A 24,541-nucleotide genomic window follows, 5' to 3' on the forward strand; every position below is an offset into this window, starting at 1 on the left:
AGCCCCCCCATTTCCACCTTCACCCCGTCTCCGCGCAGCGGCTTTGCTTCCTCTTCCCTTCTCCTGCTCTTACTCAGCCGCACTTTACTTTTTTAGTTGAGTTCCCCTTTTAAGACCTCGCTTGGCTTAACCGTCGGTAAGTCCCCACCTCGCACGGGCAGGCACCCGCTCCCTGTCCCCGCGGCTGCCGGGGCGAGCAGGGGACAGGAGCCCCGTGGCCCAGGCGGGCCCTTGTCCACCGCACGCCCCTCAGACGCGCACTCCCCCGCGGCCGCTCCCCTGGCAGGGGCAGGGGCAGGGGCAGGGGCAGGGGCAGGGGCAGGGGCCGGGGCCGGGGCCGGGGCCGGGGCCGCGGGGCAGGCGGGTGAGGGCGGCTGCGAGGCCGCACCGGGGCAGACCGCGCCGGAGAAGATCTCACCGCCCGCCGCTCCCTCACGGGCGGCGGGACGCCGTGAGGCGATCGCCGCGGCCACGCCCCCCCTCCTGGCCACGCCCCCGAGGAGGGGCGCGGGGCCCGGGACTTGAGACGTGCCCGCCCCCTCCTCATGCCCCGCCCGCCGCGAGGGGCGGGGCCTCCGCCCTCGCTGCCTGACGTCACCGCCCGCCGCGGAGTGCGCAGCAGGTGCCGGCGGCGGCGCGAGACGGGCAGCGCCTGAGGTAGCGGGAGCGGGGGGCGGCTCTGTGGGGGCCGGTGGAGCTGCGCGCGGGGCCGGGACCCCCCCCGGGTGTGCGTGAGGGGCTGGGTGAGCTGGGCGTGGGGCCGGCGGCCCCCTCCGCCTGTGTGTGGAGGCGGTGAGGGGCCGTGGGAGCTGGGCGTGGGGCCGGCGGCAGCCGGTACCCCAGCGTGGGCCGGGGGAGCTGTGGGCCTGCCGCCGGGCTGAGCCGCCCCGGCTGTGCGGCGGGGGCTGGGGGTCAAGGAGGGCCCCGTGCGGGTGGGAGAGAGCCGCGGTGCTGGGGGGCGGGGAGGGTCTGGGTCGTGGACGTGGGGCCTTTGCTGTGGGGAAGGTGCTGGTCAGCGTGGCTGCTCCGAGGAGGATGAGGAGGAAGGCGTCTCGGGGTGAAGAGAGGGACGGCGGCGGGGGTCCCCGAGGTGTCGGGCCAGGTGGACACTGCTCTGGAGCAGGAGGGGGGATCACCAGTGAGGCCCCCCCAGGCAGGCCGGGGCCACGGTGCTGCTGGCCTGGGGGGGGGGGGGGTGGGGGGTGTGTCTCTCCCAGTCTCCCAGCTTTAACGATGTGTTTGTTCTCAAAAAGTTGCTTTAAAGTCTTTCAAGCTTTCGTTGCAGGGAGCGAGGTGGCTGTGGGGTTTTACAGTCCCACCCTGTGCGTCAGGGAGGACAGTGCTGCTGGGCTGCGATTGTTTATGCAGCGTGGGGGGAGAAGGGGAAGGCAGGCATCTGTGCTTAAAGCAGATGGGCATGTTTAATACTTAGCGTAGAGCAAGAGGTATGCCAGCACTCTCTGAGTAAGAATAATAATATTGCATCGTGTATTTAAAAGTCATTATGGTTGCCCTGGATTTACATTTCCTGTTCCTATAGCTGTTGGAGACCTCATTTGGTTAATGAAATGTCACGGTGAAATAGGAGACTAAGGAAAGGAGAGTACTCACCTTCTTTCCTCTGCCACATGGATCTGGCAGCCCCTTCCAATAGCAGCAGGGAGACCCTCTCTGTCCGGGGCAGCACCAAGATCTGACCCAGTCATCCCAGATTCATATTTAGCTCTATCTGAAAGGGGGGGGAAAAAAAAAAAGTGTTTTTTGCTTTTGGCGCTTTCACCTTTGCTATGAGACCTGGGTGAGCAGAAGGTTCAACCTGATTGTCTAAATAGGGTAAGTCTCGGTAAGGTAGTAAGTGTGGGTGAGTGAAAATGACTGTGCGGAGCAGCTGCCTCCTCCTTTGTGCTATGGTAAATATAGTGGTGACGAGATACACGGTGTGGGAAGTGCTGCTGTCCCAGAAAACGGATATTTTTCTTTCAACTGCATCAGTTGCTTTAATAAAAAGACTGACTGTTCCTAGAAACATTGGGTGATAAGAATGCTGTTACTATATCAGATAGACAGAGGAGGAGGCAGAAAATGCTGAGACTTGATGCATTTCAGTGATCATATGTCAGTTCTTTTTGGGGACAGTCAGGAATTAGCGTGCGTGTTGGGTAATAAACTTCTGCACTGCGCAGGACAGTGTTTTTAGCAAGTACTGAAACTTCTTCAGCACTAAGTCTGTTACACTCTGCCTCTTATTCAGGTGCTATAAAGGCCATCTTTGTTAAAATACTGATTTGTCATTCCCCTAATGGTTTGAGAGCAGTAATTGATAATCTGCAGAGGCTGGTGGATGTCCTTGCTGCGAGGCCGAAGAGAAGAGGATGTCCTGTAAACGAGGGGCTCTGACATGGGTGGGGGGCTCTGACGTGGGCTGAGCAGACCCTGCAAGGTGGTACCCCAGCATCAGTTAGAGGAGAGGGCTCCGGTCTTTTGCTGCCATGTTTCCCCCCAGGTCCATAATACATTTAAAATTGGCAGTAGCTTGCTGCTCAAAAAAATCAGAGGTGTTCCTGTAAATGTAAGCAGCTATGTTCCTGCTCATAGCATTGCGGCGGGATGATGCAGAACTATCTGGAGGGCTGTGTTTATGATAAACAGAGGAGCTACCTGTTTTCAGGGTAGTTCTGTGCATGATCAGATTAATATGTCACTTAATTTTTTTCTAGGAGGGCAGAGCAAGCTTGTGTAACTCTGGATTTTCAATAAACAGGTCTGCATTTCTCCTGTTACCTGTTCGTGATCTCCCTGTGGCGTGGGTGTAGGCTTAGCAGGGGGCCATGAAACCTTCTAGCAGGAGTTCAAGACTTGAATGAGCAGGGTTCGGATGCCTGCCTTAGATATTGATGTTTTCTACTCTCAGTTGTGTATTGTGTCTTTCTCAACTTCCTGTTTCTGAACTGAAACCGTATGGCTCAATGAGTAGAAAATAGCACTCTTGTCATTTTTGGGAATCGGGGAAGGTAGCAAGAAGCCTGAGTCATTCAAGCAGACGGTCCGTATTGCCAGGTCTGGCATCCTGCCGGCTGCAGCTTGGCTTCCCACAAGGTGGCCTGGGAGTTCGCTCGCTCCTGGATGGGAGAGGTTGCCTTCCTCCAGACTTTGGGATGAAGTCCTTGTGTCACCCTCCGCGGTCGTATATCCCAGGGAGCGTTTCCCAGCCGGGACGTGGTTATGTGGAAGCGCGTGCGTGCATTCCTGCTGCCACCGCATTGCTTTCTTCGAGAGGGAGCTGTGCTGTGCTTCAGCGCCTGCTCACGGCCTGTCAGGGTTGCAGGGGCTTTGGGGAATGCACCTATTTGGAAACGTCTGGTCTGTTGTATTCCTTACACCAGGCACCACCACTACTAAACAAAAGCTGCTGTTTTCTTTTGCTGGCATATCAGAAAGTTGTATTTCTACGTTAGCATTATAATGCATTGTTGCAGCTTTACTCGGTCTCATGAGCTATTGAGGGCAGTGCCCTGAACTGTAATAGCTTCTCTTCAACCTCTGACAGAGTAAGGCAAAGGCTTTCTTGGTTTCTTGACAACTGGTGTCAGAGGTACTTGCTTGTGCCCTGTGACAAGCAGCCATTAAAAGATTCTTCCATATGCCCTGCAGGCAAAGTAAAGCATTGTGTTACAACTGCATGTAGAATGTGGAAAAGCAGAAAAAGTGGGGAAATGTGAGGAAGAAGAAATCTCTGTCACATTCCATTTTCCAGCCTGTCATGAAAATATCTTTCTGAGCAATGAGAGCTTAGCTGTAGAAAATGCATGTATTTCTGTCTGCATACACTGACTTTACTGTGTCTTAGAAGCTGTATGCTGCTCTTAGGTGTGTTTCCTGCTTGAGAAGGTAGAAAATAATCATGCAGTCTGGGTAGTATCTTCCACTAAATCTGTCAGTGTATCAGAGCTGGGGAGGTTATCGTGAAAGACTACTGCTGTTTCATTACTGGGATGCTGCCAGAACACCACATAAATAACACATATGAATGTATTAACTGTGCTTATTAATTTTCTTGCCAGTCATACTGTTTGTTTCACATTCTCTTCTCAGCTGGACCAGCAAAGCTTCTTTCTTTAACTGTTATTTGCAGGGTCTAGTTTACCTGGACAATCAGATGTTTTCATTGATTTTTGGTTTTGGTATTTGTTGCACCTTAAAACTGTCTTAATACAACCCTTTAAGAACAAAATATATTTACCTATTTCTGCAAGTATCTAATGTAGCACATTATACAAAGACTTGAACAAGAGCAGTGTGTGCAAAAGCATTCAAAACGTGAAACCGGGGTGTTAGTGTCCATATCTGAAGTGATTTCTGTGTCAAGGGCTTTGCTTTTTCGTACATTTTGCCGCCGGCCCTTCTGTAACTGAGCAGAATCTCAGCTGGTGTGTCAGCAGCAAGTGCCTTGGCTTATAACACCAGAGGGGCTGTCCTGTGGTACTTCCCGGCATCATAATTGTTGTCTCTGGTGTTAAATCATATGTTCTTAAAACCTTTCATCAGATGTCTGAAAAATTTGAAAAAATTTTCTCATAAGGGTGCAGTTCATGTAATAATAGCAGAGCATTGGGTTTGATTGGGTGGGGTTTTTTTTCATTAACACTTTTATTGTAGGAATTACACAGGCAGCTATTTCAGCACCATACTTCTCTTCTGCCATGCAGAATACGTAGGTGGTCAGCATATTGCAAGCAGGAAAACTAGGCAATAAGTTATGAGTAGTATTTCTGAAGAGGTTTGGTATGTTCATAACAATTGACAAGACATTGAAGCTTGTCTGCAGAAGGAAAATCCTGGCATTCAAACCTGTGTGGGAATAAGGCTGCGTTGTTAGAGAGTCCTGTGAAGACAGATGGCCAAGCTCTACAAAGGACATTGCATCTGAGGCAGATACTGTCAACATGACTACGGGTCCTTTAGAGCTGATCAAAACCCTAGGTTTTGAAACCAAAATCACCTGGAAACATGCATATCAATCATGGTTTTGCCAAGAAGGCAGGACAGACGATAGGACTGGAGAGGTGGGACAGTTTGTAGGGACACAAGCGTCAGCCTTGCACATCAAGTGCGCTCTCCGTTTGCAGAGACAGGCAGACTTCAGGCCTCTGGAGGGTAACTGGGAGGAGGGAATACCTGGCTCTGGAAGGTTAAATGCCTGTTCATCCAAACCACTGCTGTTCCCTCCACTGAGCTGCCTGATGTGGTGGCTTCAGCCACTCAGAACAGCAGCTGAGTTCTTTTGTGCAGGAAATGCCTGGCAGCCACTGGAATAAGGGTGAGGAAATGCACATCTTCCTGATGACGGTGGAGTATCCCATAGCCCTGGAGACCTCCTAAGGAAATGGGTTTGAGCAAAGCAGCGTTTTCTAGCTTTTCCTTTGATGGCAGAAGTGTAAAGCCCAGCTTTTTGCTTAGGCCTGCATTTTGGGAAATAAACCAGTTCTGAGCAGCTTTTGTCAGAAAAGGTGGGCGCAGTTCTTGTGCGGTTCTCCTTCAGCTAGTACTCTAGGCTGATGGTGCTGTTTGGTGAAGTGGGTGGGCAAACCTGGGAGGAGGCTTTTCCTGGAAGCGGACTGAGCAAGAATTTAAGAAATTAGAGTTTATCCTTAACGTACCTTTCACGCAATCACTAAATGGAGCTTGCAAAGAATCTGATAAGAGGGAAACACAGAACCAATGCCATTTAAAAGCCACTTGTGCTTTTTTCATTTGGATACTGTTCATATGAAATGTAATTTAAATTCTAGGCTGGTTGCCAGGAGTTGGATTGTTGATGTTAAATGTACTTTCCATTAGAGCTCTGTATTGGAAAACTACTTCCTAGCGCTGCAGGCATTGGAAGGGGTGGGTTACATCAGGGTGCCCCCATTGCCCTTCTCAGGATCTGTGCCTCTCACTGTGCCCTCCATCTTCATCTGTGCAACGGCCAGCTGAATCAGTATCTGACATGCCCAAAACGTGATTCCTCCTGACTAGAGGAGTATATGAGGTGCGGTGCTTGTTCTGCTGTCCTAAAAACAAACAACTTCTTGTCTTGAAATTCCTAAAATCTGCTAATTGTTTGGGGGGGGGGGGGGGGACATTGTCTAGGTGTTCGACTGCTGATCTGCTTTGTTTTTTTAACTTATTAATCCCCCATTTGTTTTCAGAGGGCTATTTCTTGCACTGTTCCCTGTGCAACAGAAGGTGTTTAGCCCTCTTTCAGTACCCAGACTAGATTGTCATCTCCCCCCACATACACAGCTTTTTATTTAATTGATTCAATTGCATAGAAGATAGCATTTGAATGATCTGACTTGCAGGCAGCTGTCTGTGGGGATTGGTATTTCTTTGCAGGTGGATTAGCAGCTGTGAACACCTACTGTGTAAAAATGCAGATGCCTCTTCTATGCATGCTCTTTTCAATTTTGCGAGATAACGAGGTGTGGTCAGTGCCAACAGGTAGAAGCAGATTCATACTGGTCTCCAGTCACTTTGAAGGCTGGAATTATGCTGACCTCAGAAGAGATGCTTGGGAGCGCCAGCTGTGTAAGTGGCCTTTTGGAGCAGGGAAAAGGGTGAAACTGGGTCGTCTTGGCAGGGTGTGAAGGCTCTTTGTTTGGGAACCCCTCGTGCTTACAGAAAAGCTTGCCTTCCATCATGCTTTCCCTTGTACTCTTCTTGGTTGTTTTCCTGCATCATGTTATCTTGTGACCAAAAGTCTTACCTGTTCAGGCCCTCATGCTGTGCTGTAGGGCTGCTCTTGTGAAGTGAGATGGTGGTCAGGTATCTAAATGAGGCTACCAATTTCTTTTTTCCTAGTTTAGGGAAAAAATAAAAACACTTCACAGTGATTCCTAAACATAGATGGACTAAAGGTAGATCTCACTTGATAATCCACCATGTGCTGATCTGTGAAAAGGGGTAAATAGGTGGCAGCTTGTGGATGATGAGACTTTCCCAGGTTGAAACTAAGGCTGTTTTCGGAGACTTGTGGAAGAGTCTGATACTGGGTCAGTGAAATGGTGGAGGAGACTGGGGCTTGGTACTTTGGTAAGCAATGTGTGTGTGAGAAGGATGACAATCCTAGCTGTACGTGTGCAGTGACTCAGAAGGATCATGCAGTTACATCTGGTACAGCGCAGCCTGAGCACTGTGTTTTGGCTTGATGTATGGCAAGAGCTGTCCTGGGAGTGCGCTAGGAAAGGGAGGGAAAGCAGATGACTGCTGTAGCACTGCACAGCAGGGCTTCATGCAGCCTGCTCGCTCACTCTCAGACAAACAGTAAAACTAAAGGCACAACAATGGGTGGCAAGAGTGACCAAGGAATAGGACAGGCTTTGTAGAAGCAGAAAGTCCTCAGCTCGGGAGAGATGCCTGGATTAAAAAAGATAATAAATTCATGAGTGTGCTGGAAGAGGAGAGTCAGGAGCAGAGACCAACTAGTTCTATAACAGCTGCATTGGTATGCTGACCTTGTATGAGGCAGTAAGTTTAAAGCAATCAGAAAAAAATAGGTATTTTCAAAGCTTAATGATGAAATTTGTTTCTCTAAGCTGTATTGGTTGCCAAAATGGCCAGGTTAAAAAAAAAAAAAAATATAGCATATACAAAGCATCATAGTTCTGTATACGTATGTGTATACAAAGCATCATAGTTCCGTACTTGCACCTTTTGCTGAGCCTTAGTCAAAGACAGGTTACAGATGTAGAGGGACTTATGTTATCTCACAGGATGGTGCTTCTTACATATTGATATCTCTGTGTGTGTCTATATGTATACATGCACATAGAGTGCCATACGTATTCTCTATATGATATATTGTGTGCGTACCCCTACTTCAGTGATTTCTTTTTTGCAGACCTTATGGGAGACGGTGCAGCCTTTTGGGGTATGGTAAGCAGCTTGTTTAAAAATAAAACCCTTCTGTTAGGGTAGGGGAAATGTTTGCTCACAGTGTGGAACAAAGGAGTTTGAAGACAGCTTAAGGGTACGTAATGATATATTAACGAACTTGCCTCTTAGCAAAAGTACTAATGGGGGGGAGAGGAAGGAATGGGAACATGTTTTGTCATTCTCTTCAGGTGGACTAGTAATTTTGCTATCGCTAACCAGCAACAGATAGGGCAAATGCTTAGTAACAGTCAAGGAAATCTCTTCGTTTGCTGGGTTTAGTGTTAAATGAAGTTTCACATCGGGTGAGACTGCGCAGTGCTGTACTGGCTCTTCCTGATGGACCTCCTGCAGTGCTGTGAAAAACAAAGGGCTCTACTGATGCGTTGGCCTCTTTCTTTTGAGCTTTGTCTTTGAGACGTGCTTATTGGGAAACCCACAGATATGAGCCCTGATGCAAGCTTATAGGAGTTGGTCTTGCTTGCAGCTCACATGGAATTACTAACTGGGGTGAGAACCCACAGCAAAGCTTGATAATATGTTTGACTAGGAGCTCAAGTATGTTTTTGAAAAGTATCTGCTTAATGATTCAAGGCTCTGCCTTGCAAACATGTAGCCAGGTGAGTAAGTAGGGCTAGTAAGCATGTAAAATCATGTATGAGTTCATAAGAATGAGGAAAATCTATATTTTCACACAGTTCAAAAAAGGGCAAGCAGGGAAGGGTATATGCATGGCAGTAACTGATAGTGGAAGTGGGAGACAAGGGAAAATTCTTCCCGAGAATGTAACTGGGGACAAAGACCATTGCAAGGCGGCTGACCTTCACAGCTGAGGTGGAGCTGGGAGGGATTGGACAGAAGCAGCACTTGGGACATCTGGAGGACCTGGTTTCCACAACCACCTCCTGGGTTTGCCGAATGCCTTGATAATTCTTCAGGAGTTTTCTCTTGTGATTCATCACAGATAAAACTCCAATACAGTTGCTGCTGAAACTGTTCTTCCTGGATGCTCTCTTTTACTTCTTGCGTAATCTCAGTTGTGTTACTTTACCCTCAACTTTTGCCCTGGTGGAATATGCCCTTCTTAATCTCATTTTTCATTCTTTCCACTCTTCTGTTGTTCTTCTGAGGTCCCTGCCCAGGCTTCTGTCTGGCTTTTAGTAGACTAGTTTTCTCCTCGGTCCCTCTCCTGCATTAACAGGCAGAAGCTCAATTACTAGCTCCACTCCAAACCTGCCGCCTCCTCAAAAACTATTTCAACATGGCTAACACGGAGCTGCTAAACAGACAAAGAGCACTGGTATTTCTTTCTTGTTCCCTATGCCACCATTTCCCTGTTTGCTCAAGCCATTGTCGGACTTAGATTTTTAACGCCTTCTGTCGGGTTTCTCAGACTTTTCTGCAGAGCTGCTGATGTGCAGTTTTCTTTACTCATCCCCCATGGCTGTTGGTTTTAGCCAGGCTCTCATCTTACCACACTCTTTTGGTGGTTTCTAAGCTTTACCAGGTTCAGCCTTGTACAGCTGATACCTCAGACCTTTCTGCAGAGATGCTTGTCTGCCTGTGTGGTTCCACCAGCGGTTGTACCAGCTCTCCCGAAGGGGTTTTGGTATGGTCCTGTGCTGGGTGCTTGTACAGAAACCAGGCAGCCACGGGATAGTGGGCAGGCTCCCTGCTTGGGTACTGAAGGGAACAGGGAAGGGAGCGAACGGCCAGCCCTGACAGTGGAGTATGGCCCCTGGGGTCCCAGCACAAGTCCCCGTGGCAAGGGAGCAGTGTGGTGGCTGAGTTTGTTACCCACTGCCTGATTTTGAGTTCACAGCCAACTGAAGAATTGCAACATCTTCTAAGCCTTGCTACAGCACAAAAATGGCAATGATATTGAATGTGGATAAATGAATTGATGCATATGAAGGGACAGAAGGGAAGACTGGACTTTACTGAACTTCACTGGAAAGGATGGGCTGAGCTGACCATCCTCTTAGGTAGGAGAGCTTTGGAAGACCAAAGTAATGAATGCGACTCTTGGCTGGAGCTTGACAATGATCACCAGAGCAAGCTGAGTCCTGGGGGTTCTTAAAAGTTTTACGAACAAAAAACATGATCTGTGGTTTGCAGCCTTTGAATGACTTGTGTGTGTTTATATATATACACACGTATATATGTATCTAGGATGCCAAATTACAGCCTAGAACAGACCTGGAGGGGCTCAGAGAAGGGGGAGGTGGGTTGGAGGGGCTGGCTCCTGCCAGAGTTGTGGACAGTGGGCTGGAGCTCTTCAGCCTGGAACAGGGGGCTCCCACATGTCTCCTCCCTGGTTTGGTGAATCCCTAAATTCAGGAGGGTGACCGCTGATCCCTGCCTCCTGCAGTCACCCCAGTGGGGCAGGAGGCAGTTTGTCACAAGGCACGCGGTAGAACTTTGGATCCCCTCGTGCGGGAGCAGGCACTGCAGCTGTACACCAGCTACGGGAGGCTGAGCGATCTTGGGGGGGAGTTCACAGGGGTCTGCTGGTTACCTGGCTTCGGGACCAAATGATTACCCTGCCATGTGCAACAGTATGTAGGTATACACATGTACTCGCTCTGGCCTTGTTCTTCCCTGGGAACTTGCTTTTGGCTGCTATTTTGGTATGATTTTCTGGGTTAGATGAATATTAGTGACCCATTATGTCCCAATTCTCTAGTTTGTTGCATTGAAGTGAGTTGTAGAACTTGCTGCCTGCCCTTCACTGGCTCTCTGAAGTGAGAATTACCTTCCTGCAGACTTGGTAGAGGCATTGTATGCAGTATGGTGGTTAATGAGCCTCAAGTTAAACGGATGTTGTGCTTGTCCATTTTAAAATAAGCAGTCTGGCTGGCCTGGCAATGAAAAAAAAAAAAATTTCTCTAATCCCTGGCATTGTTAAACAGCTAAAACTCATGTCAAAGACATTAAGAAATATAATTTGAAAGGTAACAGCACTGCCTTAGCAGTTAACTGGGACTGTGCCTAGCTTGCACAGCAAGAGGAGCGTTAGAATGAATTCAGGTGAATGACAACTGCAGGCTAGCAAGGCCTGGGAAGACCCAGCCTGCCGAGAATGAAGGGCTTCTCGGTGTCATCATGGGAGGGACGTCAGCCCTGTTCCCTTGGAGTGCACTTCTGAGTTGTTTCGAGTTGGCAATGCTCTCCTGGGCACTGTGTGTGATCATACTGGCTGTTGCTGTGGGAGTGGGATGGGGCTGCATGCATGGGAGAGCCCCGTGGTGCCTGTACAGCAGTGAGCATCGTGCTAGTGATGTTTGGGCAGGAGTAACGTGTAAATAAGCAGAGAGCCTAGGGATTCTTCCTTGGGGAGGGACAGTTGGTGCTCTCTGAGGTGATGAAATAAAGCAATAAACAAACAAAGCTCACTTCAACACTGTCAGGGACTGCGGCAGCTGAACATAGCCCCAGAGACTTCACTCGCTTGGCTTCTGCCCGGCAGATGACTGCTCTGGTTTGCTATAGAGTTACAAAGGTGAAATTCTTTAATTTGCGTCACCCCAGAGCTCAGTCTGGATGTGCTAGTGGTCTCCTCTGGACTCAGAATCTGCACGTCCCCAAGAGTGGGTGAACAGTACTGAGCATGCAGGTCAGTCTCGCCCAGCTGCTTGTCCTTTCCAGCACCATCCAAAGAGAATCCTGCTTGTCAGCCTCTCCTGCTCCATGCTGGCAGCAGTGAGCCTCCGCACAGGCAAATTACGCTGCTGGTATTTCTCCCTGAAGCCTGTGGCATGTGGGAGGAGGTGTGCAGCAAAGGGGAAATGGTGAGCTTTCTGCACCCTGTAATGGTAAAAGGAAATAGCAGAGTACAGCTACTTCAGTCAGTATGGTTCCTGAACACATGGTGTTAAGGACACTTCTGTTTCTTGAACAGGGAGAAGCTTCAGAAAACTGACGTAAGAAATGGTTTGCTTGGTCATGCTGCTCAGAGGTTAATTAAAGTTGCATTATTGTGACAGTCTTGTCTTTCGATGGCTGTACCATGAGTAATACATTAGATAGGTTTTATGAACATCAACTCCCTTTAATGTTGCTTTTTGAATAAGACTGAGCCCGAGGTCCTGATTGCTTGTGGCTGCTTAATGATTCGATTGCATATTACTGGAAGAATACGATGTGCTGGGTTACAGTGTCATCAGGAAATTATTCATATACAGTCTTGCTCCAGAGTGCTGGTCTAGATGCTTGTAACAAATAGCAGACGTGATGGACATCTGTGTTCATTCTTTCTCCTGTCAAGGCTATCAAACATGTCTGGAACAGGCTGCATTTCTGCATGTTTTTCTTTTTTAATATTGACAGAAACCTGAAGTAATCGCTTCTAAATCTCTCTTAAAAGCAATTTAATCGTGAGCGGAAGCAGAGGATTTTGCTTTGCAGTTGCAAGACTGTTAAATGTCTTAGGGTGAACAGCTGACGCGTGACTGGAAAGCAGCAAGTCACTCTGCTGCTGAGCTAAACTCATGTCACTTAAAAGAAATCACTTCAACTCAGTCTCTGCCCCTGTGATAGGGTTAAAAATAAACTCACTGCTTGACCAGGTATTTTGAGGTCTGCTTCTCACACTTAATGTAGGAGAGCAGTCTGAAATGGGAATTATATGGTCATGGATGAAGCAGACAAAAGCAAACCAGTTCTTTTGTTTTCCTTCTTCTGCAGGACAGATTCTGCATCCCACATGAACTACGAAAATCCTCCACCTTACCCTGGCCCGGGCCCGACTGCCCCTTACCCACCCTATGCACAGCAACCGGGTGGTCCTCCTGGCCCATACCCAGGCTATCCTCCCGGACCTACTGGGCCGTACCAGCCAGGCCAGCCAGGTTATCAAGGTTATCCCCAGTACGGATGGCAAAATGCACCTCCGCCTCCAGGACCAGTGTATGCAGATGGGCCTAAAAACACAGGTACGCCTAGCAGCCATGGTGCGATGTAACTGTGACCCTTTCTGCCTTGCAGATGCATGAGTACATGTTGACCTTGAAGTAATATGGTTACCAGCATCTGGCCCTAATGGGGCTGGGGGAGGTGGAGGCTTGTTTGAAGTAGCGATTCTGTTTATAGCCTGTTTTCCTGCTTTATTTTGCTGTTGTGTCTCTAACAGTTCTCTGGTTGTTGGAAGATACTGTTGAACATCCTTAATGCTGATCCCTCAAGGGAATCCTTGTGCTGAGCTTATTATACATGCTTTTTGCTGGCTTTAGATTTGCCACAACTCTCGTTGTGCCTGTCTTTTGGTTGATAAGTTTCAACCGAAGGCTGCACGGTTAAAGCTTGTAATATTCAAATGTACAGTTCCTACCGAATTAATGTGCATCAGTTTTCTTGAGCCCATCAGTATCTGTCCAAGTGATCTAATAGTGCCATTGGAATCATTCCTAGGCTTTTGTTTTTTTCTGAAGCTATTATCGTTCTGTGGAAAAAACACAGATTTCTGGGGAAGGGAAGGAGGACGGTGTAATTTACCTTGGCAGCTAGCTGATCCATCTGTGTACTGCATCCCCTCAATATGGTATGCTGGTTTACTCTGGCACCCATAGCTCTCGTGGGGCTCGCTGCAGTGCTTAGTGCAGGCTCGAATTGTCAGAGGAGGGCCGAGAAGATGATTAAGGGACCAGAGCATCTCTATCTGAGAAGCTGGGAGAGGTGGGACTGTTCAGCCTGGAGAAGAGAAGGCTGAGGGGGGCCTATCCATGTGTATAAATACCTGATGGGAGGGAATGAAGAAGAGCGAGCTGGACTCTTCTCAGTAGTGTCCAGTGACAGGACTGGAGGCAGTGAGCACAAACTGAAACACAGGAGGTTCCTTCTGAACACAAGAGGACACTTACCTACTGTGAGAGTGATCAAACACTGGCACAGGTTGCCCAGAGAAGTTGTGGAGTCTCCATCTGTGGAGATACTCAAAACCTGACTGAGCAGTGGTCCTGGGCAGCGTGCTGTAGCTGACCCTGCTTGAGCAGGGGGATTGGACTAGATGATCTCCAGAGGTGCCTTCCAACCTCAACAACTCTGGGATTCTGGCAAAGTTGGGTGTGGTCCCTGCCTTTTCCTCATTGGAAAGAGGAGGATTTAGCTTGGGGTTTTTTGGTAACTCTTGGTCTTGCTGGTCAGGACACTTGCCTAGAGGCCAAGTTTATTGTCATTGGTGTTTCACAGGCTTTGGTTGTAAAAATCTCTGCTCATACATCATGGGGGTGTACTCACCCCTTCACCATCAGCATGGGGACTCATGCCGTCATGCCAACTCCAGTGCCTTCTTTCAGGCTTCTTCAGTGATGAAGATACTCATCCAGGCTAGGAAGCCAGAAACCATCATCGCCTCTCTTCCTCTGTTGCAGTGAATATCACAAACAGACCTGAGCTGTTGAGAAGAGTCTTAAGTACCTGTAGCTGTTCTGGCTGCTTTGGGGTGGCAGAGGATGTGGCCAGAGCTACCAAAGGGGCTGTTCTGTGGGAGGGAGTGTGGGGAGCACTTCTGTAGAGGTGCTGTCCAGGCACTATGATTTAGGTGGGAGCTGCTCTCAGGAAGGAAAGGAGACTCAGGGTTTGTATGTATTGTGTGTGTCTGGCATGGTCATGGACGGACTAACCTGGGGTGGAAAGAAATGAGACTAACATGTACCTCAAATCAAAACCTAAGTCAGTGCTTTACAGCTATGCAAGACACAAGCACTTTGGGTGCTACTGCTGTAAAGACCGGCTGATAAAGTGGGTATCAAAGCTGACATCACTTGGAAAATTGTCAGGGCTCAAGACGATGCCCCCAAGGCCTTTGCCACTAGATGAAGCTGGTTTTGGCCATTGAACATTAAGGTTGTTCTCCACATACTGTTGTTGCCATGGCTTGGGACAACGTGCGCTTGGACTTGGGGCCTGCTCAGGACCGAGGTCTATACGCATTTGCTGCATCGTGAGGTAACTGCCTGCTGTGCCCCTCTACCGCTTCACGTTGCTGTGACTCAGCAGCACGCTGTGACAAAGGTCTTTTCAAAGTCCTCATTTTTTGGGAAGTTGGAGCTTGAGAAGTTCCCAGTAAGAGTTTTTCACTTCAGTGAATCCAAAGGAGACTTGACATAGATGGGTGGACAGGCTGAACTGTGGAGAGGACATTTTCAATAACTTTTTTTTTCCTGGTATTCTTAGCTAAAATGGTGGCCTACTGGACCAGTGTATGTAAAAGCATCCCTGCATTTACAGCTGATGTAAGATGTCAGGAATATTCTGGTGTGGGTCTGGCCAGAGGACCCAAATATAAGCAGCGAACAATTGGTGTGAGTGAATAAGAACCTGAATGAGTACAAGTCATGAGTTCAGCTTCCTCTGTAAAAGAGTGACAACCACAAGGGTCTCCCTTTGAGAAGGAGGCAGCAGCATGATGATGCTTCCCACCACTACCACCACATGGACCCAAAGTATAATCAGGGTTTTCCCTGGGAAGTGCACATAGTTTTGGGGTGGCTAACAGGCATTTCTGGGGGGTGGTGGGGTGGAATTCCTAGTCTCCCATGTAGAACATCTTTGGTTAGTGCAAGTGTGGCTTTGTTGCTATAGCCATGAAAAGGGATATGCTAGCAGAAGCCGAAGGGAGAGTGGGTCTGCTGCTTTGGACAGTCTGGCTTTGAGCCAGATCTGCTGCACTGGAGGCTTAAAGGATCTCATATCAGACTGGATCAGGGAACTGATGACATTGAATGTCCTCTGCTCAGATCAGGTCTCTGCTCTGTTCACAAACCTGTGGACCAGCACAAAGGAGTAGGCTGGGAAATTGGAGAGGACAAGTAGCTAAGAGTGCGTCTTTCACTGAGAGCCCAGGCTTATGCTGCAGGAGACGTGGTTTTGTTGTTAAACCTAAGCTAACGCAACTGCAGTTCCACAGAAGCAGCACCCTAACCCACAAAGCAAAGATCTTCTGGTAAGTCCTGTCTTTGAACTGCCTTCTTGTAGCCATCTGCGGTCTCTTAAACCCACCTTGGGAGCCTCCACTTTGCACTGCTTTTGCTGAAGTGGATGTAACATGCAAAAACATTTATTAATGTGTGTAAAATGAAGTCAGGGGTATACCTTCGTGTTTGTCTGCAAAAGCTTTTCCTTTTGTCTTGATTCTCCTTCTGTTAAATACCCTTTTCCCCCCTTGTTCCTTTTTGGCCAGTCCGTCAAACTGGAACCTGATCTCTGTCCTGTGACACTTTTGACAGAAGTCTTCTGAGAGAGCTTTCAATTAGCCTTTGTTTAATGATCACCTCCAATAGTGTCTAATATAGAACGGATGTCCCTAAAAGAGCTAATTTTTTAAAAATCTGTTATACTAATGCTATATATCTATTGGTGTGGCTGAACCTCTAATATAAAAAATTGACATCTAAATTTAATCAAGTCATTACAGTCTGCCTAGCTGGTCTGGCATGATTTAATGTGGCTTGTCAGTTCTTGCAGTGTTTCCAAGCAGTTGTCTGGGAAGAGCTACTGTGTGGATGTTTTCCTTTCAGAGCGGATGTTTTGCTCTCCTAGATGACTTTGCTTAATCTAATAAATTAAGCTACTCCAAGTAATGCATTAGTATTTCTGAACAAACGTGTCCACATTGAAAACTAGGAAATTTGCTATACTTTAAATTTTATGCTTTATTTTACTGTGTAGGCCAACTGCAAAGTGGGCTCTTATGTTGTGGATCATAGCTGGTGTGCTAATGTGGAGAAGTAATTATGCATCATACTTTGGTCTTGAGTGGATCACACAGATAGAAATAATTACTGTTGAGCTCTCAAAATCTGATGGTAAAGTAGCATTTCATGGTGATGGTGTTTTTTAATCTAACAATTTGCGGCCTGCCTGGAGTAGCAATGGACATAGCCTGTCCAACTGGCCCTTGGAGAAGAAAAAACCTCATATGGCTTGCTCTCTGTATTAAAAAGAAAGCTGCTTCTGAGATGTAACAGGTAAACAGCTTAAACTTAGTACTGGTTTTGTCGCCCATGCTGCAGAAGAGCTCGTGAACCAGAGCCTTGTTTCAAAGGCTGCTGTCGAAGGTCTCTTCAGGCTGAGCAGCACTGGGGTGAGTTACCCCACCCGCGTGCTGCAGCCGTGCTTCTCCCCAGCCGCAGCACCCATTCCTCCGCCTCCTCAGGAGGTGGGAGCTGTAAGCCCAGAGTGAAGAGTTCAGTCCCTCTTGTGGGGGTCATGCTTGGCAAGGGTAGGTAACATCTAGGCTGGAAAGAGACAGTTTACTGTTAAGCAAGCAATGACTGCTAGAAATCGGTGAGAGAGGGAGGATGTTGTCATCTTTTAAATATCACATTGGATAGGGGGACCTATATAAAGGCTTGTTGGAGGAAGGTGCAGTCCAGAACAGCGCTGAACAAGGAGAACAAGTGTATTCCACTCTAGACTGTCTGTGTAGGATTAGTTGGTCATGACGACAGTCTGAGTTGCAGAAATCAGCTTGCGGCTTACGCATTAAGACTTAGTGGAGTTGACCATATGACTCCCATGTATTACAGTGCTGTAGAAGAGGGAGACTGCAGCTGATGATGGCAGCTGGTGGTCCTTTGTCCCTTCTCCCAGAGTGGATGGAGTCCAGCGTGTGCAAGCTTGCAACCCCTCAGAGTCACCCTAGCTACCTCAGCACTGTTTGGTGTGAAAGACCTTGAAGCATATGTTTCCAGATGGAGGAGCAGTGACCCAGAGAGGCTAGATGACTTGCTGAGGTGGCACGGAAGACCTCATGGCCATGGTTTTCTGTTTTTGTTTTGGTTTTTTGATAGCTGGCTTTTGGGCTTACATAAGCTACGGATAGCAAAGTCTCCAAAGAAACAACACTTCTTGTGTCTCGCAAGGGCTGATAACTGACATGGCTGTTGTTCATTAGAAGTAAACAACTTGATCTTTACCTTTAGAGCTGATAATTTATATGCTGACCCTGAGGGATGTTTGCCTTAAGGGTGTCTGATTCAGCATCATAGCTCTGTGAACTGACTTGTGCTGATTTCTGTCTGCATCTTTCCTGCTGTAAAAACTGAGCACTGTCTTCATTTCTGTCCACACGAAGTCTGTCCAGTCATGAGGTCCTGGAATACTGTAGATCTGCCATTCGGTGTCACGCAATACTTCGGGTAGCTAGAGACAACTCGCCTGCACCAGAACAAAGCCGGAAAACGCACAGCAGTAGGAGTGCGGTGCGTGCATGGAGCATGGCGCAAGGAGCCGGGCCTTCTTGAGCAGCAGGGGCTTGCTTAGGAGAAAGAAAGGAGAAAATACCTCATTTCCCCACCAGTATTTTCATTATAGAGTAAGTCGGTATCAACCGGCATAAGGAAACCACAGTATCTGCTGACTGGTCAGCAGGTGCTTTCTTGGCTGTGTAAATTAGAAGTGAAATGTAATGCTGTTGATAATGGCGTGCTTTAAAAAGAAGTGAAATGAGCCAAAGTACGAAGTGACATACTAATTTTGAAAGCAGTAGCTGATGTTAGCAATTTGCCCAGCTTAATTCCCGCCCCCCCTTCCCCCCGCCCTGTTGATACATAACAGCGTAATGGATGAGGCTATTCCGTGCTGTGCCAAAGGGAACCAGGCTCTGTCAGCAGCCTTCCTTCCAATCAAAGGCAAACAAAGCTCAGTATTGCATTTGACCTATTGTACGCACAGGGTGGAAATCTTATTTCTGGAAGTTGATTACTTGTAGCAAAGCTGGCTGTGATAAGAGTAATAGTCACAGTGATGCTGCCTGCCTCCTAATGTTTGGCCAGCTGCGAGAATAAACAGGTCACCTAGATACAGTCACTGCTTTCTGCTAGATGGGTGGATTTTTCCTCTTTACGGGTCTCAGTGTGGAAAGGAGGGGATCCTAATCGCTCTGGTTAGGCTCTCTGATGCCTTTCAGTGGTTACCCCCTTCCTTCTCACAGTGCTGAGCTGAGCCTTCCCCAGCAGAAGTTTATTTGGAGGGCAGCATGTAGCAATTCCAGCAGGCTTCTTTCTGTCTGTATATTGATCCTTTCCAAGCAGTCTGTTGGTGCATTTAGTTTAACTGTTACTGTACCTTCAGGACCTGCAATTCCAGACAGCTGGTGTCCTGCCAAAAAAAATAATTAAATCTCACTTGGCAGTTGTCCTCTTATCTGCTTCTCATACTGTAGTGTGCATTAAAACCTGGTGTTCCCTCTCCCCCAAGACTGCTGTATCATACCTCCCTCCATCCCTGGCTCGTGTCAGCTGACTGCACAAATAGTGAAGGCTGTTTGCTGGCAAACAGTGCTGTCCTGGGGTTGGTGTCTGACCTTACCTTTGCTGCTTTTCACCCCCAAGGAGGGGATAATCTGAGAAAAGCCTGATGCAAAGAAAAGGATTTCCAAATTCAGGTCCTGTATCTGAAAATGTGCTTCAGACAAACTGACTAAACGAGGCTAAGGCTGGCTCCGTAGTGGACCGAATTAAATAAGGCTGCTGTTCTGGGCAGTCCTTGTCAGTTGGGCACCTAGCCTGGGTGAGAAGCAAATTGTGTAAAGCCTTTTTCCAGCACTGCAAGTGCTGCACAGATTGTGGTACTCGAGCCCTGGGGGGATTGCTGAAGGAGAGTCTCGCTACCCTGAGTGACTACTCACTGTGGCATGTTCCCTTTGCTTTAAAACTGGACTTTGTCCCTCCTGTCTGTCACCCAGAACACTCTTGCAAGACCGTTGTAAGACTGAGTTTTTGCTGTGTAGATCCCCCCAAGCCAGGTCTTGTTTAAATCTGGGACTGATGCTGATTTTTTCAATGAAAACACTGACTCAAGCTGAGGAATGTGCTGTTCTTAGCCCTGCAGTTGACTTGGTGGAAAATGCCTCCTTGCTTTAACAGTAAATTAAGATTTCACTGATTAAAAAAGAAGTTAGAGGAAGTTCTCAAATTCTGTAATTTTGGGAGGTGTCTCTGCATCTCTTGCAGTCTAGAAGAAAACTGAAGGGTCTGAAGCCCTGAATTACTGTATTTTTGAGCTGGGGGAAAGCTGATTTCTTATATGACATGTTCTCCTGTACGCTTTCTAACCTATGTCATGAGGTTTATAGTGCTTTGGAGAGCTGGTCGATGCCTGCTGACATCCTGCGGAGACTCAAGTACTTACTACAAAAGGTGTGCTTTTCTCCTACAAAAGGTGTGCTTTTCTCCTATAAGGAGTGCCTGTAGCCCTGCTTTTTAGGGATGTTGAATCCTTCCTGGGCACATCTATTTTCCATAAATGCTGATTAGTATCGCTTGAATTATCTCAAAGATCTTTGAATCCCATCCCTGTGTGCTCAGGTGAGGAAACTCACCACTTTCCCAGCCCTGAGCTCAGCTGCAAGAAAAATCTTCTGCACAGTTTATGATCAGACATAACCTGTGCTTGGAGCACATGCAGTGTGTGAGAGGAGAACAACTTTACCCTTGTGTGAAATGTGGCCAGTGCAGCCCTGGCTCTGGAAAGTGCTCACTTGGCACGCCTGCACGGTAATTTCCCTGAAATGTGTTGCCTGTTCAGCTCCCTGAAAGCTGAAACAGCTCTCTAGGGTGACCGTAAGAGCTTCTCAGACTTGCAGGAGCTGAAAAGCAGGAATTTTCCTAACCTGTTGGATATAGTCATGCAGCCATGGAAGAGGGCGGGTTTGATACCAGTGTGGGTAGTTACAGATCAGTGGCTTCTGCTTGAGTCCAGGCTGAAATCTGGGCTGGGTCAGCAGCAGCTGTCTGGTGGCAGAGGGGATTTGCAGGCGAAAATACCCGTACTTACTGGCATTTTACTGCCTTGATACTTGATTTTTTTTTGCTCAGGTGGCTTTGGCAGTAGAGCTGTTTGTGCTTGGAGCTGGAGATTGTGAAACATGCTCTGAGCGTTTTGCAGCTTTGGAAGATTTTTACTTGGAAGTAGGCTATTGTATTTTCATCTGGCTCTGACTGGTATCTGTTTCAGGAGTGTGCTAAGGTATTTCCTGAAATCTGAATATGGTGTCGGTAGAGATTGTGTGTACAGGGAAAGCCTCTGGGCAGGAAGGAGTTGGGGGGCTGGGGAATGTGATGTGACAGGCATGAAGCTGTTAAGCATGAGCAAATATCCCCAGAGAGGAGAAAGAATAATCAAATGCCTTTCTTGCCAAGGGAGTTATATCTCATCTCTGCCCAGGGTCTGCCCTGGAGGTCTTGTGGGCAAGAGAGGAGGCCTGGGGCAGAGAGGAGCCTTGTTGGCAGTTAGTATTTAGTTGAAGTCCTAGGGTCCCTGTTCCCCAGTTGTGCAATCTCTTCTGCACTTGCTGCCTGCGTGGGATTTACTCCAGGACATGTGGCTGTCTGGGAGGTCAGGTCTGGGTGTTCCTCCTGCAGTGCTGGGTCTGCAGACCTGGAGTGTGCACCCCAAAGAGCAGCTCGGAAACACTTGATTTGTAGTCACTGTCACCTCTGCACCCCTTGGCTGCCACTTAGGCCCTTGTGCTGACTTTCCCTTCTCTGGCCTCCATCCTGAACAAAAAGACTTTCAAAGGAGTTGGGCAAGAATGTTTTGAAGGTAGAACCAGATGTACAGACTGACTTGACTTAGCAGTCTGCTGCAGGCAGCACTTAATCCTGTAAGAAATTATTGTTAAAATGGTGTTGTGCAGTTTTAAGCAAGACTTCTTGCTGGCTGGACAAGAAATAGCAAAACTCTTGGTGCAGAAGTGGTTTGTGATAAAAACTACTTTATTCACATGTGGGAGAAGGCTTATTGGTCCTTTCTCTGCTGCATGCTTCCTCCCATATGAGAAGATTGTGGTATTAATTAATACTTCTGCTTTGAACAGTTGTTACTATGGCAAACAGATGTTCAGCTACCATGGGAAGAGTTTTTGGTCTGCAATAGCAGTGGTTGATAAACTGCTTGTTCCTGCTTCCTCTTGTGTGCTCCAGGCCTTGCCCTAATAGCTTACAGCAGCTAGAAGTGTAAGTAACTTGTTTGCATGCAGAGTGGGGCTGTGTGCTAGCACACAGCTGGAGCTGAAGAAGAAGTAAACTTCAAGACTTACTGCTTTTCTTGTGCTCCTAGCCCTCTCGCCTTCGGAAAAGGAAGGAGCCCCTGCAGCTGGCTGGTGCTAGGCTGGGGTGCATGCACCTCGCTTCTCCCCGGGCAGCTGACTTCTTGGCTGAGCCTGCCCTTCGGCTTGCCTTGAAGTGAGCTTTTGCTTGCTAGATGTCATACCTGAAATACCTAGATAAGGGCCAGGGCCCCCAGTGACATACAGCAAGATTTCTGGGAGGGCTTGCAGAGCTCGAGGGCTCTTGGGTGCAGTTGCTGCCTGCTTTTCAGGGGGGGTCCCCAGGTAGGTAAGTCAGTACCTTAACCGTGATGTCTGTGCCTGGGCCCTGGGACAGGATGGGCTGGTTCTGTCATCAAAGCCAGTGTCCTTGTACTGCAATCCTTGTAGGCCCAGTAAAGTACTGCGATAAGGAGCACTACAGTATAAGGTCACGATTTTAGTTTATACCAAACCGGGTGAAAAGTACTGCTCATGCCTTTCCTTCATGGAGCTAATGATTAACATATCAATTAGGTATGAGAAGAAACAAAATGTGTATGCTTAAGATAAAGCAGAGTGTATGTGAAATAACAAGGTATTGTAGTATTTGTTTTAAAAACAAAATGGGAGTTATTTGCACTGGATTGTGCAGGCTGGTACTGTGTGATTGCAAGGGAGTGCTACCATTGTCAGGGTAAGCATGATTCATTGTGATCTACACTCTTTAAGGTTGATTAGAAGATGGGAGGGTCTGCTGAGCTTACACCCTCTCCCATCCTGTTTTAGAAAAAACAATGGAAGCATCAAAACTTGAGCCTAAAACTGCATGCTGCTTAGTGCCTCTGAGAGAAATCGCCCTTGTTTCTCTTTATTGGACCACCAGTCCCAAAGTGCTAATGGGCTTCTGCTCAGTGGCAAGTACCCTGGCATGCCATAGGAGATCTTTGGAGTGCCTGACCTTGGACAAAAGAGAGGCACAAAGCAGCTAATGAAGTCCCCAGTAAGGCTCACCACAGGAAACTGGGTGGCTTTAGCTTGGAGGCATTCAGGCTTCTGACAAGAAACAAAACCAGCAGTTCCCTTAATTGACATCTTTTGGGTTGGGGTTTTGTTGGCAAAGCTATTCCAGTAGAAAACCTGATCTCTGGTAACGGAAAACTGCTGGTTGAAGTGAGGTGGGAAGACTTGCATCAGTAATGTGCTGTGCAAGGCTTCCTAACGAAATGATTTTAAAAGGTTTGAGTATGGTGCTTAGGGTTTTGCTACGCTCTTACTGTGCTGTTTACAGGGGATCCTCTACTTTTAAAGTAGTGCTAATGTGTAGGCTGGGAAGAGTGAATAAAGGTGCTACCACGCACTCTTGAATTCCTTGGGTACTTGTGTTGCTGTGTTTGTGTTAGTGCTTTGAAGCTGATGTTCGGTTGTGCAGTGTCCAAAATGAGAGGATTGGTGTACGATGTCCCCAGCTTAATGAGAGGCTTGGCTGGGAATAGCTTATCTATCCTTCCTTTGAACTGTTTTTTACCCTATGCACTTTGGTAGCTATAAGTGAATAGTTGACCAAGCTTCACCTGTTCAGCTCTTATCTTCTCCTGTGTAAGCCCCACACCCAACTGGTTGATGAGAAAAGCTTTTTAGCTTTAATGCTGTATGGCTGTGTTTAAAGTTTCTCTGGCAATTTGTCTGGTGACAGCAACAGAGCTACAACTTCTGAAGTATTGATGAAGCTTCAAAGAAAGTGATCATTAAACTCATACTGTAAGGGAGAGGTGGTTGTTATTATTTAGAGTATTGCCCAAATGCTCTCAAAGTCTGAAAACTTTAAGTGGTGGCTGTATTTCCTTTCCAGGACAAGAGGAAATGGCCTCAAGTTGTGGCAGGGGAGGTTCAGGCTGGATATTAGGAAAAATTCCTTTACTGAGAGAATGGTGAAACACTGGAATAAGGTGCCCAGGGAAGTGGTGGAGTCACCATCACTGGAGGTGTTCAAGGAACGCGTGGACGAGGCAATGTGGGACGTGGTTTAGTGGGTATGATGGTGTTAGTTGATGGTTGGACTTGATGATCTTACAGGTTTTTTCCAACCTTAGTGATTCTGTGACACTACAGCAGCAGTTGACACCAGCTCCCATGAGCTAGCAGTGGCAGAGAGCTCCCCTCTTGAGACTCTTGCTCTCTCTGGGAGAGGAACTCTGCAGTGGAAGGCAGTGACTTCTCAAATGTGTATGTCAAATGGTCGTCTTTGGGGCTTTCTTTGGACTTGGAAGGTGAATGAGTTTGGTAAAGTACTGTAACCCCCTGCATGGGGGAAATCACAGCTTTTTCTCAGAGGGTTTCTGCAGAAAGGTACTTGTGCCACAACGTGCTGCTGGTTTAAATGACTTCCAGCTCTTAGCAGAAGAGAGTGAAAGGACAGGGTCACTTTCCAGTGCTGTTTCACTGTTTCTGAGAGAAAGGCACACCCCCCAAACCCATGGCGAGTCCCGGAAAGGTCTTGATGTGGCTGCTGTCCCTTCTCCTGTCCCAGTCCTGCCCTGAATTGTTAGTGGGCAGTTGTGCCTCTGTATCAGCCAGTTCAGTGCAGACCTTTCTAGC

At 47.8% G+C, this 24,541-nt stretch overlaps 1 protein-coding gene across 1 annotated transcript in view; it reads left to right on the forward strand.

Moving 5' to 3' along the window:
• Window positions 1-620: 620 nt before the first annotated feature.
• CYSTM1 (cysteine rich transmembrane module containing 1) overlaps window positions 621-24,541 on the forward strand; it is a 30,640-nt gene continuing 6,719 nt past the window's right edge. Inside the window, exons 1-2 of the mRNA XM_059825531.1 lie at window positions 621-657; window positions 12,601-12,848. Of these exons, the coding sequence (XP_059681514.1) occupies window positions 12,620-12,848 (229 nt within the window). The 5' untranslated portion in view covers window positions 621-657; window positions 12,601-12,619. The remainder of the gene's footprint in view (window positions 658-12,600; window positions 12,849-24,541) is intronic.

The sequence above is a fragment of the Gavia stellata genome, chromosome 16 (assembly GCF_030936135.1).
Source record: "Gavia stellata isolate bGavSte3 chromosome 16, bGavSte3.hap2, whole genome shotgun sequence".
Taxonomy (NCBI): Eukaryota; Metazoa; Chordata; class Aves; order Gaviiformes; family Gaviidae; genus Gavia; species Gavia stellata.